Raw genomic sequence first — 13,289 nt, forward strand, 5'->3', positions numbered from 1 at the left:
AAATGTAATCACACTATTTACAACATAAGTATAATATTCCAAGTAATGTTGATAACTAGAAAAATGTAAATAGTTTCTGTTAACCAAATCCCAATAAAAGTCACATTGTAGCGGAAGATGTCATATAATATCAATTCGGAAAACACACAATTAACAAAATATATTAAACACATTACAATCGTATGATATGTAACACGAAGCAAATCTTATTGTGTAAATCTTATTTGAGCCCTTTTCATCAAATTTTAGGAGTTTTAAGAATAGGTGTGTTGTAGTCTCAAGACAAAAGACTAGGTAATAAATTTTATTTGTCGGTATTATCATATTATTTTATTTATTGAAAATATTGTTCTGTACGTGGTGTGGATGACGTGAGAAGTCGATTGTAAAAATGTTTGAAGTCATCACGGTGCGTGATTTTGGGTATGTGGTATGTTAGATCAAGGAAAGTGGGTGATTTTTGACGGAGTGTGATGTTAGATGGTACGTTCCTTTGTATGGTTTGAACCTGGGCCATATATAATGGGGCAGGTTAGGTTGGGAAATTCGAGAATCTTTCAGTGCCATTGTTTTTAAATGCATTTTGTTTCATATGTGTTCTGCTTGTGCATTATAACGTTGCATCCCTAGACCATTGCCTCCGGGCCATTTACCTAAATGTAGCAAAATGTGGATAATAATAATATTGAAGACTCGAATGTTGTGTATTGTGCTCATCAAGTTCAAGAGAAAAAAGGTGTATTTTAATCGATAGCCCTTCCGATGTATCGAAAAATTCGATAAATATTAATTGATGAACTTCACATATATTTAGGTATATGATTAATAAATATGTTAATGGAAGTGCACACACATCGATGTGTCAACAACATTCACAATCATTATCCATTCATGTTTAATGCAATCTAATTATGCTGCGAATTTCTGCTTCTACATCGTTCAATCTTCTCCGTTGGCTAAAAAATACCTCTGAATTTGACGATAGTTTTCCTTTTCAGCACCGCCGGGTGGCGAGGCATGGGGTGAGAGTCGTCGGAGTCTCGACGGCAAGAGGGAGCAAAAACTCTGTGTGACCCACGATGGGCGAGGGAACCTGTTCACGGTACGCGGAGACGGAAGCACGGCCCTGACGAAGGTTAAGTCGGGAGAGGAGGAGGGCAACGCAGCAGGGGTCCCCGCAAAGGCTCGCTTCCTGTTGATCAGGCGGAACAACTCCGGCATCGAGTTCCTGCGGCAAAAGGAACTCTTAGAAATCCTCCAGCAGTCGAAAGGCGATAAAAGCGTTTCCGTGACGAAATATCCTGCCGAAAGCTGCGATCAACATTGCCCACAGAATTCTCCCTTTTTTACGATATTCGCTCCAGTCACAAGGCTAGGTAAGACCATCGGGGCCAGACCCTGGGTCCTTCCATCCGCGCATTCTCTATCCACAACGTGGTTTTCCTCCAATGCGCAGTCTGTAATCGTAGATCTCGCAATCTAGCTCTCCCATTATCCGTGATGGGGTCGGGGATCGCGTTGCCGTTGGACCACCTTGATCGTGAAATTTGAGAAGCGTCGATGTCGTTCTCGTTTCCCACTGCGTAAATGGGAGGTTTAACGTGATAATTTTTATTTCTCCCGCAGAAAAAAATATGTGGGAGTCGCGAATGAAGTGCCCCGCTGATTCAAGCATCCAGGCTCGCAAAAACCTGCTTCGGTCGACGTATTGGCATCCCGAGTGTGGGCGAAACAGACGACTATTGGTGCCGCGCTGGTTTCATCCACTGCCGAAGGCCGACTTCAAGAAGAAAGGGTACCCCAAGGCAGGGAAGGTGGGGGACCCAGGCCCCTGTAAACATTGTCACCCGGAACCACACGAAGAACGCCTGCATTTGCCTTTGGTGAGTGAATGACTCGACGCAAACCCCCTTGCGTATAAAGAGAACCACAAACGGGCGGTCATTTTCATGCCTGGAAAAAGTTTTATAACCTTATAGAATTATTATTTTATGACCATCTTCCCAGAAGTATATGTAAAATTATGCTGAGTTTGAAAAAATAATAATTCAATAAACCGTATATAATTTAGGTACCGCAATTAAGCATACAGAAGATAGTTTTCTACTCAAGATAGAGTAGATATTATAATTAATGGTTTTGGTGGAAAATTAACATTTGTTTTTATTAAAGCTGGAAATGTTCTCAAGTTAGCGGGGCAGGGCTCTCACCCCTTGGATCCTTCCCTGCACTAGATTCTCACTCCCGAAATCTCTTTAGGCAGTAAACGTTTCATTATTGATACCGTTCTTAATTTTCCATACATTTTTTTCGGAAGCCTGCAGTATTTATTCCAAGAGGTTAGAGTATAACTTAGGTAAAATATTATTATTATCGGGTGCAGGAAAGAGATATCAAATTTCGTACGTTCAATTTGGCGCATTTCAACATATTTTCAATTTGGAGATGTTCTAACTGCCCCAAATTTTTATTCTCAAGGGTATTTTTAAATTTCCTATCGGAGCTTTTCTTAGGAATTTTCTGAGTTGCGTCTCGAGTATATACGTCACTTGTACGTAATTTTTAATGACCTAACCGGGTAAGTGAGAGCACGCCGTTGCGCAATTTCTCTCGAATTTCTTTCGTTATTATTTTATTCAAAAACAGTAATTTTTTAATTAATTTAGTTGGCAATTTCAGTGTAATATTAAAATAAGCGTAATGGCCTCTATTAAAAGATTAAATTAATCGCACCTGTAAGGCTATTAATTTTTTCGTTCCACTTACAAGAACTAACTTTTAAATTTGTAAATCTCTGTATCTTATTTAGGAAATGGAATTCGTAGTCCAAGTTCCATTTATACGTAAATGTATAGTGTATACTTGTAAGTAGGTGACCTCTCTTTCCTCTAAATGTAAATTGAAACTAAATTTGAACATATTCGTGAACAGCCATTTTATTTGGTTTAGCTTTTTCTTGGCTTTAATTATAATTTATTTCGTGGAGCATGACAATGTGAAACAATGGAAATGTGGTTCAAATGAACCAGTCAAATTTATAATTAATGAGGGAGGGGTCTATTTTATTGGCAAAATGGAGATACTATGGTTTAATATTTACGGATATATCCTTAGTTTTCCGTGCAGTGGAAAAATCTTTGCCCAAGTTTCCCCTCTACATAATTACTCGTATTAATAAATGCTTACGGAATATGGTTCACTGAAGTCCTCATGCAAATGGTTAACCTCTACAGCAAGAAAAATGTAAGAAATTCTACTGGCAACGGACCTAGATGCTGATGAAGTGGGGAAGTTTCAGGATGAGAGGTAAAATAGTTTGAGTGGAATTTGAACAGGAGCGGGTGGAGATTACAAGTTATAGTTTTTCAGGGAAAAAATCCCTAAGTTGTCTCTCTTATCAATAACTGCAGTAAAATATGCGCAGTTGGTTAATATAAAAAATGAAAATGATTTCATGATAGAAAGGAAGTCATGTGGTTTCATTTGATTAACACAAGCATGAACAGAAAAAAGCTTTTGATATTGCCACGCTCGGCGAAAATTAAACAGATTCGATTATTCTTTGCATCGAAATAGGGGATACAGATTAGTTTCATCGGGTTGGTCTTTGCCATTTTGGCTCTCCACATTATTATCCAGCTCTTTTAAATAAAATGACGTCCCTTTTATGACACGCACCCTAACTTGGGGGAAGTCAATCTATATTCCCAAATATATTCACAAAAAATACTCTATGGGCAGTAAGATTGTTTCAAGATAGTGTGACTGACCTGTTATGTACAGAATCCACCTTTCAAGTTTCCTCGAAAGAATTTTATCACCTCAAAATCTCAAAAAAGGAGAAGAGTTTTCGTGGTTCATGAAATAACTTGATTTAGAAGTTATCTGTTACATCGAGCAGAAGTTTGCATACATGTGATAGTGAGATATCATTTGGAGAATCCGTTAGTAATGGAAAGTACGTGTGCGTGTTTTAAGTAGTGAGGCATGGTGTAATACGGATGCTTTTGTCGCAAGTTTAAGAATTTTTTAAGATTCAATCTGTGTTGCACTTATCTGATGTCAGGTTTAGTTTGTTCTTCACGCCGTGACATATAACATTTAAATTATCTTAAGTTTAATTTTCATTGTTACCTGCATATGATGAAAATTTAATGATCCTCTTCAATGATGAAAATTTAATGATCCTCTTTAATTTGTCAAATTTTTTAACTACAGGGGTTATCCTTTTCCTTAGTACCTCTCTTAGGCAGAAGAGCTTTGAGGGTCGTGAACCAACGAAAAGGAACCCCTGAACTACTTTCACAATGCATTAAAGACACGAAATATGTAAGGGAAAGAAGGGATAGGAAATGCATAAGGTATTGAAAAACATCCTTATCTAGACAAATAAATATTGTTAATATGCCATTTGCTCTCAACAGCCGGATGCTCTGAGTCTGCTGGTGGTAAGGCAGTTAGGATCTCTGGGAAGACCAGATGACACAAATGAGTTAGCTGAAAAGTTAATGTCAGGTTACACTTCCTACTGGTCTATGGCTAGAAAACAAGAAACAAATTACCTCACTTCCAACGATAATAGCGATGAATCCACTTGGAATAAAGGCGAAGAGCTTATATCTGAGGTAAGTTTTGAGAAACTCTCTTCTTTCAGTTTATTGAGAATCAGTGCTCATGATCTCGTTCTATTATCTAAATTATTTGTTAAAATGTTTGAACACAAGGTTGACCTCAATAGCATATCAGACTCGCCATGGTACTTCAACATCGACAAAAATGCATGGGAAAACGGAGCGCGCGACGCCTATTTCTACGGATTAATGGAACAGGTAGTCACTCAGATCATTATTAACGAATTAACTTAATCAAACTGCTGTTATGTAATCATAATATGTTTCCTACAAACTTTATTCCCACTAAATTGAAATATTTACGGACAAATGTAAACATTTAAGTTCTATACCTGGCTACCCGTTAAAAAGATAAGTAGATATCGTTTCCATAAGCACACTAGGATCTAGAATAGACTTCTGCAACTGTTTGCTGTGTTTTAAGAAAACTTTCGAGGTTCTCAGATATTGGATAGAATTTTGTGGTTTCACCCTCTACATTTGACCAGCGTTGTAATAGACACGAACAGTAAAATAACGGTTACTACGATGTGAGATGAAAATCAACAGCCACAAAAACTTCACAAGCAGTGAAACTCGAAAGCTTGTATGACAGAAATCATTTTGACCTGTTTAAATATATATATTTTCCCTCATTTACATAGGTCATTAGAACTCCACACTTGAATGAAGAGAAATAACTGGATTTGATATAAACCAGGTAAACCATTGGGAGTTTTCTCTGTGAATAAAAAATCTATCAGATCACACGAAGAGTGTGCTTCTAGTTCATTTTCGTTATTTAATTTTCTTATAATTGACAATTACTCATGGTTCAATAATGAAATCCTTTTTTCTCTGAGCAACAAAAACAGTGTCTCAGTGCCATCTTAAAATCTGGGATCATATTGGCACATTCACATTCACACACGGTCCCAGGGTTTAATCCCCATTACAATTAGCCTCCCCGGTAGGAATGCAACTTTTTTTGGGGGTTTTCCGCATGCTATCAGACGATAAGTGAGGATTTTGCACGTGTAAAGTATAATTTTAAATAAAAATTGCAATCGATTCTAACTATCCTGCCTTCGTCGCCCTCTTAGTAATTACGATATATGTACACCCTTGCTCTCTCGGCATTATTCATTAGTTCCGCTTCAAAAAGTGACCAAAATTAGCCAAAAAACGTCAAATATCTAATTTTATGCGGAAAATCCGAAATAAAGTACATTATATCAGATAAGTGCTTCAAATTTGTACTCACACTGCATAGCACGCCCATAGAGACGCTGATTAACCGAAGGTTATTTCAGACAGCAAAATTAGCGCAAGATGTTTAGACAAACAACGAGAGCGGGCATTCGGAAAGTAGTGGAGGGTTCATAGTGAACCTGCAACACGACCGCCATGTACGCACAATTGCTGCAATGATGAATGAAAAGATACGCTAATTTCACCACAGAAGAAAATACATCCGAGTCCAGTTAGTCATCTAGGGATTTTCAAGCACTTTTCTGGATGGTAGTGGCCAAAGTAGGTGAGCTAGAAGATAATAGATCAAAGAATTGTTTCAAATCCGTTTTTTATAACCAAATATTGTCTATTGTTGGAGACTCTGAAGCTCAAATATCAGCGCCGCTTCTTTACCTTACCCAACTATGTGATTTTCTGGCTGCCAGACTTGGAACTAGGAACCAGCAGCTGGCGCAAGGAAAGGAACTGGCGTTTTTCCCTAATATCTGAGCTTAAATGTAACACGCTTTAGGAATTAATGCAAGATCCTTGCCCTCACTTATCTAACCAACCTTAAGATCAATTGCTGTGGTTTTTCGTAACAGGTTATGGCATACCCTATTATTTAATTAGCAAGCAAAAAACGGGTGAGAGGTTCCCAAAGTGGAAGGCGTGCGTCGCTAGACCAGTTTCCCGGAAGCATTCTGGCATTTCACACTGCAGTTCTACAAGTAAAGTAATTTTTGTGTAATTAACTTTATTGTAATGTAAATTCATATTGTAATGCGTTGCTATTTTAAAAAGTACTGCTAAATGCATAACCTACATGCCATCGCGAGGTTGTACTGGATTCCACTGTTCGCGTAGAAAATGGGACTCGGAATGGTATGATGGCTAATGCAATTCCCACCCAGAGGGCCCGGATTCAAATCCCGGCGGTGTTGAATATTTTTCAGAGGTATCTCGATCCCTACTTGGGGTACTTTGCGGAGGGCACTTTGAGTGAGTACGCCGTCCGTCGGATGGGACGTTAAGCTGCGGACCCCTTGGCGCCTCTTGGTAAAGAGTAGGTTAATACCTCCGCCGGGTTTCTCTCCACCCTTTATCCTTTCCTGTCCATCCCTGATGGCGCAAATGACCTAAGCTGTCGGTCACCTCCTCTAAAAACCACTACTACTACTCGCGTGAAACATTCGTGCTTCTTACAACACCAGTCAGTTCACTCCCATCTACTTTCGCTCAAAATAGAAGCAATCATTCTCTCTGACCCCTAGAAACTTGCGTTTGCCCTAAATGAAGCCCTAATGGAACTTAGGATATGTAAGTGCTGCTCCCCACTAGTTTGAAGTACTGGCAAAACAGGATCCGAATAAACGCCTAGTGTTATCGGAGCAGGCAACTTGTCATGCATATATGCATGTAGTGTTGCATAAAGTTCAGGATACATACATCGAGCTGCACTGTGCAGGCCTCGAAAACCTCAAAACAAAATTGTAAATTTTGACCCCTTCACGTGAAAGAAATATTTGTATATTTTAGATGGTATTCATTGCGCAGTGACATCCAAGTTTTTGAAGTCTGTCTTTACGACGTTTTTTATTAAGTTCTGGAAAAGTAATAATACGAGTGCTGTATATAATAAATGGCGATCATGCATTTCTTTATTCGCATGATTTATTGCGTAAATATTTTATTTCTGTTAAAACATTACATTAATGTGTAATATATGTGTTATAGGAATGGAATTTGACACCAGTATTGTGGCAGCTGATGGCAGTTGAAACATATTCAGTTGGTCTGATTCTAAAGATGAAAAACCCACGAACATTTTTTTCTTCTTGTGGATCAGAGAAAATTCCCGAGACACTTTGCTTGGGCAATTAATATTTTAGATATTTTATCATCTTAGTTAGATTTTGCATGGGCATAGCTTATACAATGGTACAGTGACACATTTCCTTGCCTCTCCTTACAAAGCACAACTTGAAATGTGACACTACGATAAGCCCCTCTTCATTTCTGCATATTTCCTTCCTCCCTTCATTCCGTCCAAAATGTCTATTATACTAGGTTTGCTTGATAAGTATTGGTGCTAATTTTTCCTTGATGTGAGCGTGAAGCGCTGAATTCTGACCGTCAGTTAAGTGTGCGCATGATCGCAGATCATATTGGTATTCATAAGATAACAAATTTTGTGATGCGAAAGATCTGCACTAAACTCGTCCCGAAGGTCTCGACGGGCAACCAAGAGCAGAGTCCTGGGTATGCTTGCGAAGACCTTCAGCAACGGCGTCCCGACTTGGCATCAGCAGACTATTTCCTATTCCCAAAAGTGAAATCCTCCCTCAAAGGACACCACCATGGGGCCCCAAGTGCCGACAAAGAACCTTGCACGCGTACCCCTAAGGACCTACCGGAATCCGCACACCAGGTAGCCTTTGATTCATGGAAAAGCCCCTGACAAGTGTTTCGACGCTCAAGGGATGTACTTTGAAGGATTTTGAGGCATCGTAACAATGTGTAAAAAAAATCTATTTTTCTACAAGTTTTCCCGTTACTTTTTATACAAACCATGTATTTCCACTCCCTCCGTACCTGCCTAATGCTCTTCCTCCTATTAGAGTTTTCAATGTCCAATCGCCGGAAAAAATTCTCTCAATCCATCCTTCCTGTCTTCTTTGGATTTTTCCTAACAATACCCTCTCCCCCCTTCCAATGCTAGAATTTCCTCGTTTATTCTGCTTTCTGTCCATTTCACCTTTTCCATCATTCTCCACAGACACATTTCAAAAGCCTACAATCTACGCTATTATCTTGTTTCAATAACCACGTTTCTGTGAAATACAAACCCACGCTTTGTATCTATTTTATATAAAGTCTTTTATTAACATCCTAATTCAGCATTCCCTCTTTAAAAAGCTTCTTTGCCTAACACAATTCTTCTTCTTATCCCTATCACTTCGGCTATTTTAACCCAAAACAATTCTGAGATGGTTTAGCTGCTCCACCAGCTCAAGTTTCTGAGCACCTATTGTAAAATTCACTGCTACATGTATTCTCATTCCATATGTATTGCACTGACTTTCCAATGTACACAGCAAAACTTGCAACTTCTTGGATAACTGCCAAACTTGATCGAAAACAAAAGCATGATCATCCAAAAACTTCATTTAATTAATTGTAAACAGATGTAGTAATGACAGTAACAAGTAAGCTCTGGGCTGGAGCTAATTTTACTAAGAATTTCATGATATGATGGCCACGGAAGCCTTCTCTCTCCCACTAATGGACACAACATAAAACCCAGCAGGTGAAATCATGTGGTTGCCAGGACCCATACAGTTATCTCAACCAAAAAACAACTTCAATTCCCCCATGCTTAATGGGAGAATTGAAGTTGTTTTTTGTTACCTTCTGCCATAGGGTATTTAATTTGACACCATCACTCACATGGATATCCCCCTGCGGTCAGATGCCTTTGTAACTGCCTCACAAAGGAACACACTTCATGGGCTACCTTTTGTCTAGCACCAACTCTTAGATCTATCTGACATGGGTGACCCTACCAGGAAATATTATCATTGCTCTCACCAGCACAGCTCGAGGGATCATAAGAATGCACAAGCCCTTCTTACATGCCAAGGTTGTAGACCATTGGGTTAAGTTCAACTATACAGCTATCAAATGCCACAAAAGTGGCAAGTCTCTCCTCAATAAAATAAAAAGTTCATGATTTTTTAATTAATACAATGCTCATCGAAATAATATCAGTATTTCCAACTCATATTTAATTCGAACTACCATAGGTCCATCACTTCTAGAAACTTCTAAACTTAAATAATAGACTGAGAAGCTTAACTTTGGTGCCTCTTTATTCTTTCCCTTACTCTTATTGCTCCACTTGAGCAGTTGAAATAGGTAATTGACCATTAGGGAATTTGTTGTAAATATCACCACCAAAAAATAGTCAATGAGTTTGCATTAAACAAACATTCTAGTAGGTATGCTTTGACCAGCAGTGAGGTGAGGTGTCAAGGATGTGGGCACCACCTTGCTATATGTATATCCCCTCTCAATCATTACAGAGGTCTTGAGATGGTCATGTGGAATTTCAAGGAAAAAAATAACTCTCTAATAAATCAGGACTACAAAAGGAACTCAGGGTTGGAACAACAATTTCACATAAACCATTTTGGATATTTACCATTTGGATATTTTAAGTCCATGGCTTGGTAGTGTAACTGGGTAACAAACCTGACTGTCAAAAAGGAGATCTAGGTGAAAATCTTGGGGCCAGCCAAAATGATTTATGCAAAAAAATTTCCATACATTTGTCAATAATTTATATCAATGGAGACTGCTAGCTGAAAAATGCAGAGTTAATGAGAAATACTGTGCCACTTAATGGTATGTAAAAAGCCACTTTTTTAATTTAACACTTTATAACTATTAAAAGTTGAAATCCTAAAATTTTTTGTGACAACATAGAAGTTTGTGCAGCAATGTTACAATAAAATTACTTTACAGTGTAAATATAAATGCAAAATAGTGAAAAATAAAAACTTTGAAATAAACCGAGAAATAACTTGAATTTTAAGAAATACAGAGCCACAATGATAATAATAAACTCGAAGGGTTAGTTTTAATATACGACATTAGTATGGTATGTAAAACTCCTATTAAATGAAAAATTAACATGTTACAGAGTCAAGTCCCTTTTCCTGTGACCCTGCAATTCCTCATTTTGCCCTGTTATCAACAAAAAATCACACAGCTTGAATTTTTAGACTGGCTTGTCCCAAGAGATTAGAACTCTTGACGGCCAACAAATCCTCTACCCACTAGGCCTTATGAAAGTTTTTACATTAAGTGGCAGTCGCCTTATATTTAAATAGAGACCCAACACTTGATGATGCTGAATGCACTTGGATTACTGAGTTTGGATATGTTCACTATTGGGGGGAAATAGGTTGGTCAGCTACTAACTCTTCAGCAGTTATTTGGGGGTGATGTAGGAATGAGCTTAAGAGTGGTGGGATCACCAAGTCAAATCATGCCTCCAGGGTACGCAACTGATTAATTTGACAATTTATATGGCAAAATGCAATCATATTGAATTCAGCCAGTTTTTTTCAAAAGTGTTAAAATTTACTTCATCTAGCTATCCATACTGAGCTACAACATGAATAAATACACTGATGGGGATAACAATTTAAGTTTACTATAATAAGCATTATGAACACAATTACAAAAGATAAGAATGCAATTCTGAATACAAAAACCAGCTGATTAAATACATTAACAATGAAGTTACTACACCACCATTACATCACTGTAAAATATATTCAGAGTAACTGTGAATGTTAGACTAGGTATTTTTGCACCACAGCATTCTTCACCCAAGAATGACAATATTTATGCAAAAAGGGGTTTTTTTCCTTCCTTCTGCAGCAGCAAAGCAGTATTGAACTTCACTTGACATAAATAGGTACTTCAACAAAATACAAAACAGCACACACATAAAGCAAGGTTATCATTATTACTGAAGGAGCCATACAATATTATTATTTATTATTGGATATGTAGCGCCTCTTACTGGAAGCTGCGGCTTGCTCTCATTCTTCAGTGGGAAGTGCAGACACCCTCCATTAAAGTTCCTCAACCAACATCCACACACACATCACCACTTCTTTTCCTGTGCACCCATTAGATAGTGAACACATGCAAGTTATTTTTACTTCCCACCATACCACTTTACACCCGGATAAACATGTGGTCGCCTCATCCACCACCCATGTTTCTGTATCAAAACGCTTTTTCACTTCCCCTAACAAGAAACTCTCGCAAGTGCAAGACCTTTTTGGAGATGGCAAGAAGAGGATCCTTCACTGTCCCATTCAACTTTTTTTTTAATCCAGCATTGAAGACTAGAAAACACAGTTATGCCAAAAATGCCTGGCTATTGGCAATGCTTCTTTGAAGTATTTTTTTATAAATATCATAAAAATCTCTCACAAAAGCAACATGATCGTCGTCATATCAATATACAAATGCAATATACAACAAGTCTGAGGGTGCCATAACTCATTGCAACCACACAACTATACAAGTAAATATACAAAGGTGCCCATTTGAAATGAAAGCAACACAAATGTCAGACACAGCTCCAGGGTGTGGATGGTTTGTATCAACACAGCCAAATTATTCTTCCATACCTAGGCACACTTCATTCAATATCATTACACTTTTATCACCATTGTTTTACAAATACTAAGTTATTTCCTCAGTTAATAGTGGGACCCATCTTCCCAGCTTACAAGAAAAGAGAAAACATGGTAACTTTAAAATAACAACTTCCCAGGCTTAACCTCTGCTAAACAACATTACAAGAACTAATACTTGGATGTTTGTGCTTCAATATTCCACTGCAAAGCAATTGAATGTTCACTCATATTTGAATCTGCCATTCATGATATTGGTCCAATCCTTCATGTGACTCATTTATGATCACCTGTTACACAAATAATATTAGAAGTGTTTTACCAACAAATTAAATAGTAGCACCACATGAAAATATAAAAAAAACTGACAAGACAATGACTACAAAATAAAGGATTTTCCACTGGACTGTAAGGACACCCATGTTTTCAGCTGAAACCATGATTTTGTCCATCCTACCAAATCAAATCATTAAATAAGATAACATTGTAGTCTTTTCCATCAAATGACAGGTGGGGAGATAATACAGATGCCAAATCAAAAGTTTGGGAAGATTGAACTTTTTCGCACATACTTTTCATAGTATACCTCAAAATTATCACTAAGAGCAAACAATAACCAATTCTGTGCACCAGCATAGAACTTTGCATGACATACCACAAGGTCATAATACCTTCCCCCACCTTAGTGAGGGCGACAAGGGCATCACGCAGCCCCAATCTTACTAAACCACAGACTTGCTAAAAGAAAGTTTATCAATGACTCACATCACATTTCTCAATGATACCATAAAATCCAATTTCAAAAATATAATCTTTTCAAAAAATATGACTTTCCTACATGTCACTTTTATTTATTTTACATCTTCCAAATCAAAACATATGGTTAAATATTAGCAGACCTCAAAAGCATAAGTCAGCAGAAACGCTGGTAGCAATGATATGCATTTATTAAATTGTATCATTGAGAAATCAAAAAAAGACACATTTGAAATGATACAATGACTTAAAATAGATAAAATTAAAATGTGTCCAAAACTTTCAAAAATTGTGCCACGGATCACCATCTAATGTGCCAGAATACTTGCCGATGGAAGCTATCATACTCAAGTCCTGTCTACATTTTTCATTTCGTTTTTTGACCGTTAATCATGAAATAACTTTATTTTGTCTCCTGCCTACTCATACCTCTTTTAGCATGCTCATTAGCAAATCTTGTTGTTCAAAT

At 37.7% G+C, this 13,289-nt stretch overlaps 1 protein-coding gene across 1 annotated transcript in view; it reads left to right on the top strand.

The window, feature by feature from the left end:
• Positions 1 to 13,289, top strand: part of LOC139692224 (sperm-associated antigen 17-like) — a 49,541-nt gene that overhangs the window by 36,188 nt on the left and 64 nt on the right. Inside the window, exons 23-25 of the mRNA XM_071590288.1 lie at positions 999 to 1,271; positions 1,627 to 1,883; positions 4,425 to 4,625. Coding sequence (XP_071446389.1) covers positions 999 to 1,271; positions 1,627 to 1,883; positions 4,425 to 4,625 — 731 coding nt within the window. The remainder of the gene's footprint in view (positions 1 to 998; positions 1,272 to 1,626; positions 1,884 to 4,424; positions 4,626 to 13,289) is intronic.

The sequence above is a fragment of the Hetaerina americana genome, unplaced genomic scaffold, assembly GCF_022747635.1.
Source record: "Hetaerina americana unplaced genomic scaffold, ioHetAmer1.1.p SCAF_4, whole genome shotgun sequence".
NCBI classification, from domain to species: Eukaryota; Metazoa; Arthropoda; class Insecta; order Odonata; family Calopterygidae; genus Hetaerina; species Hetaerina americana.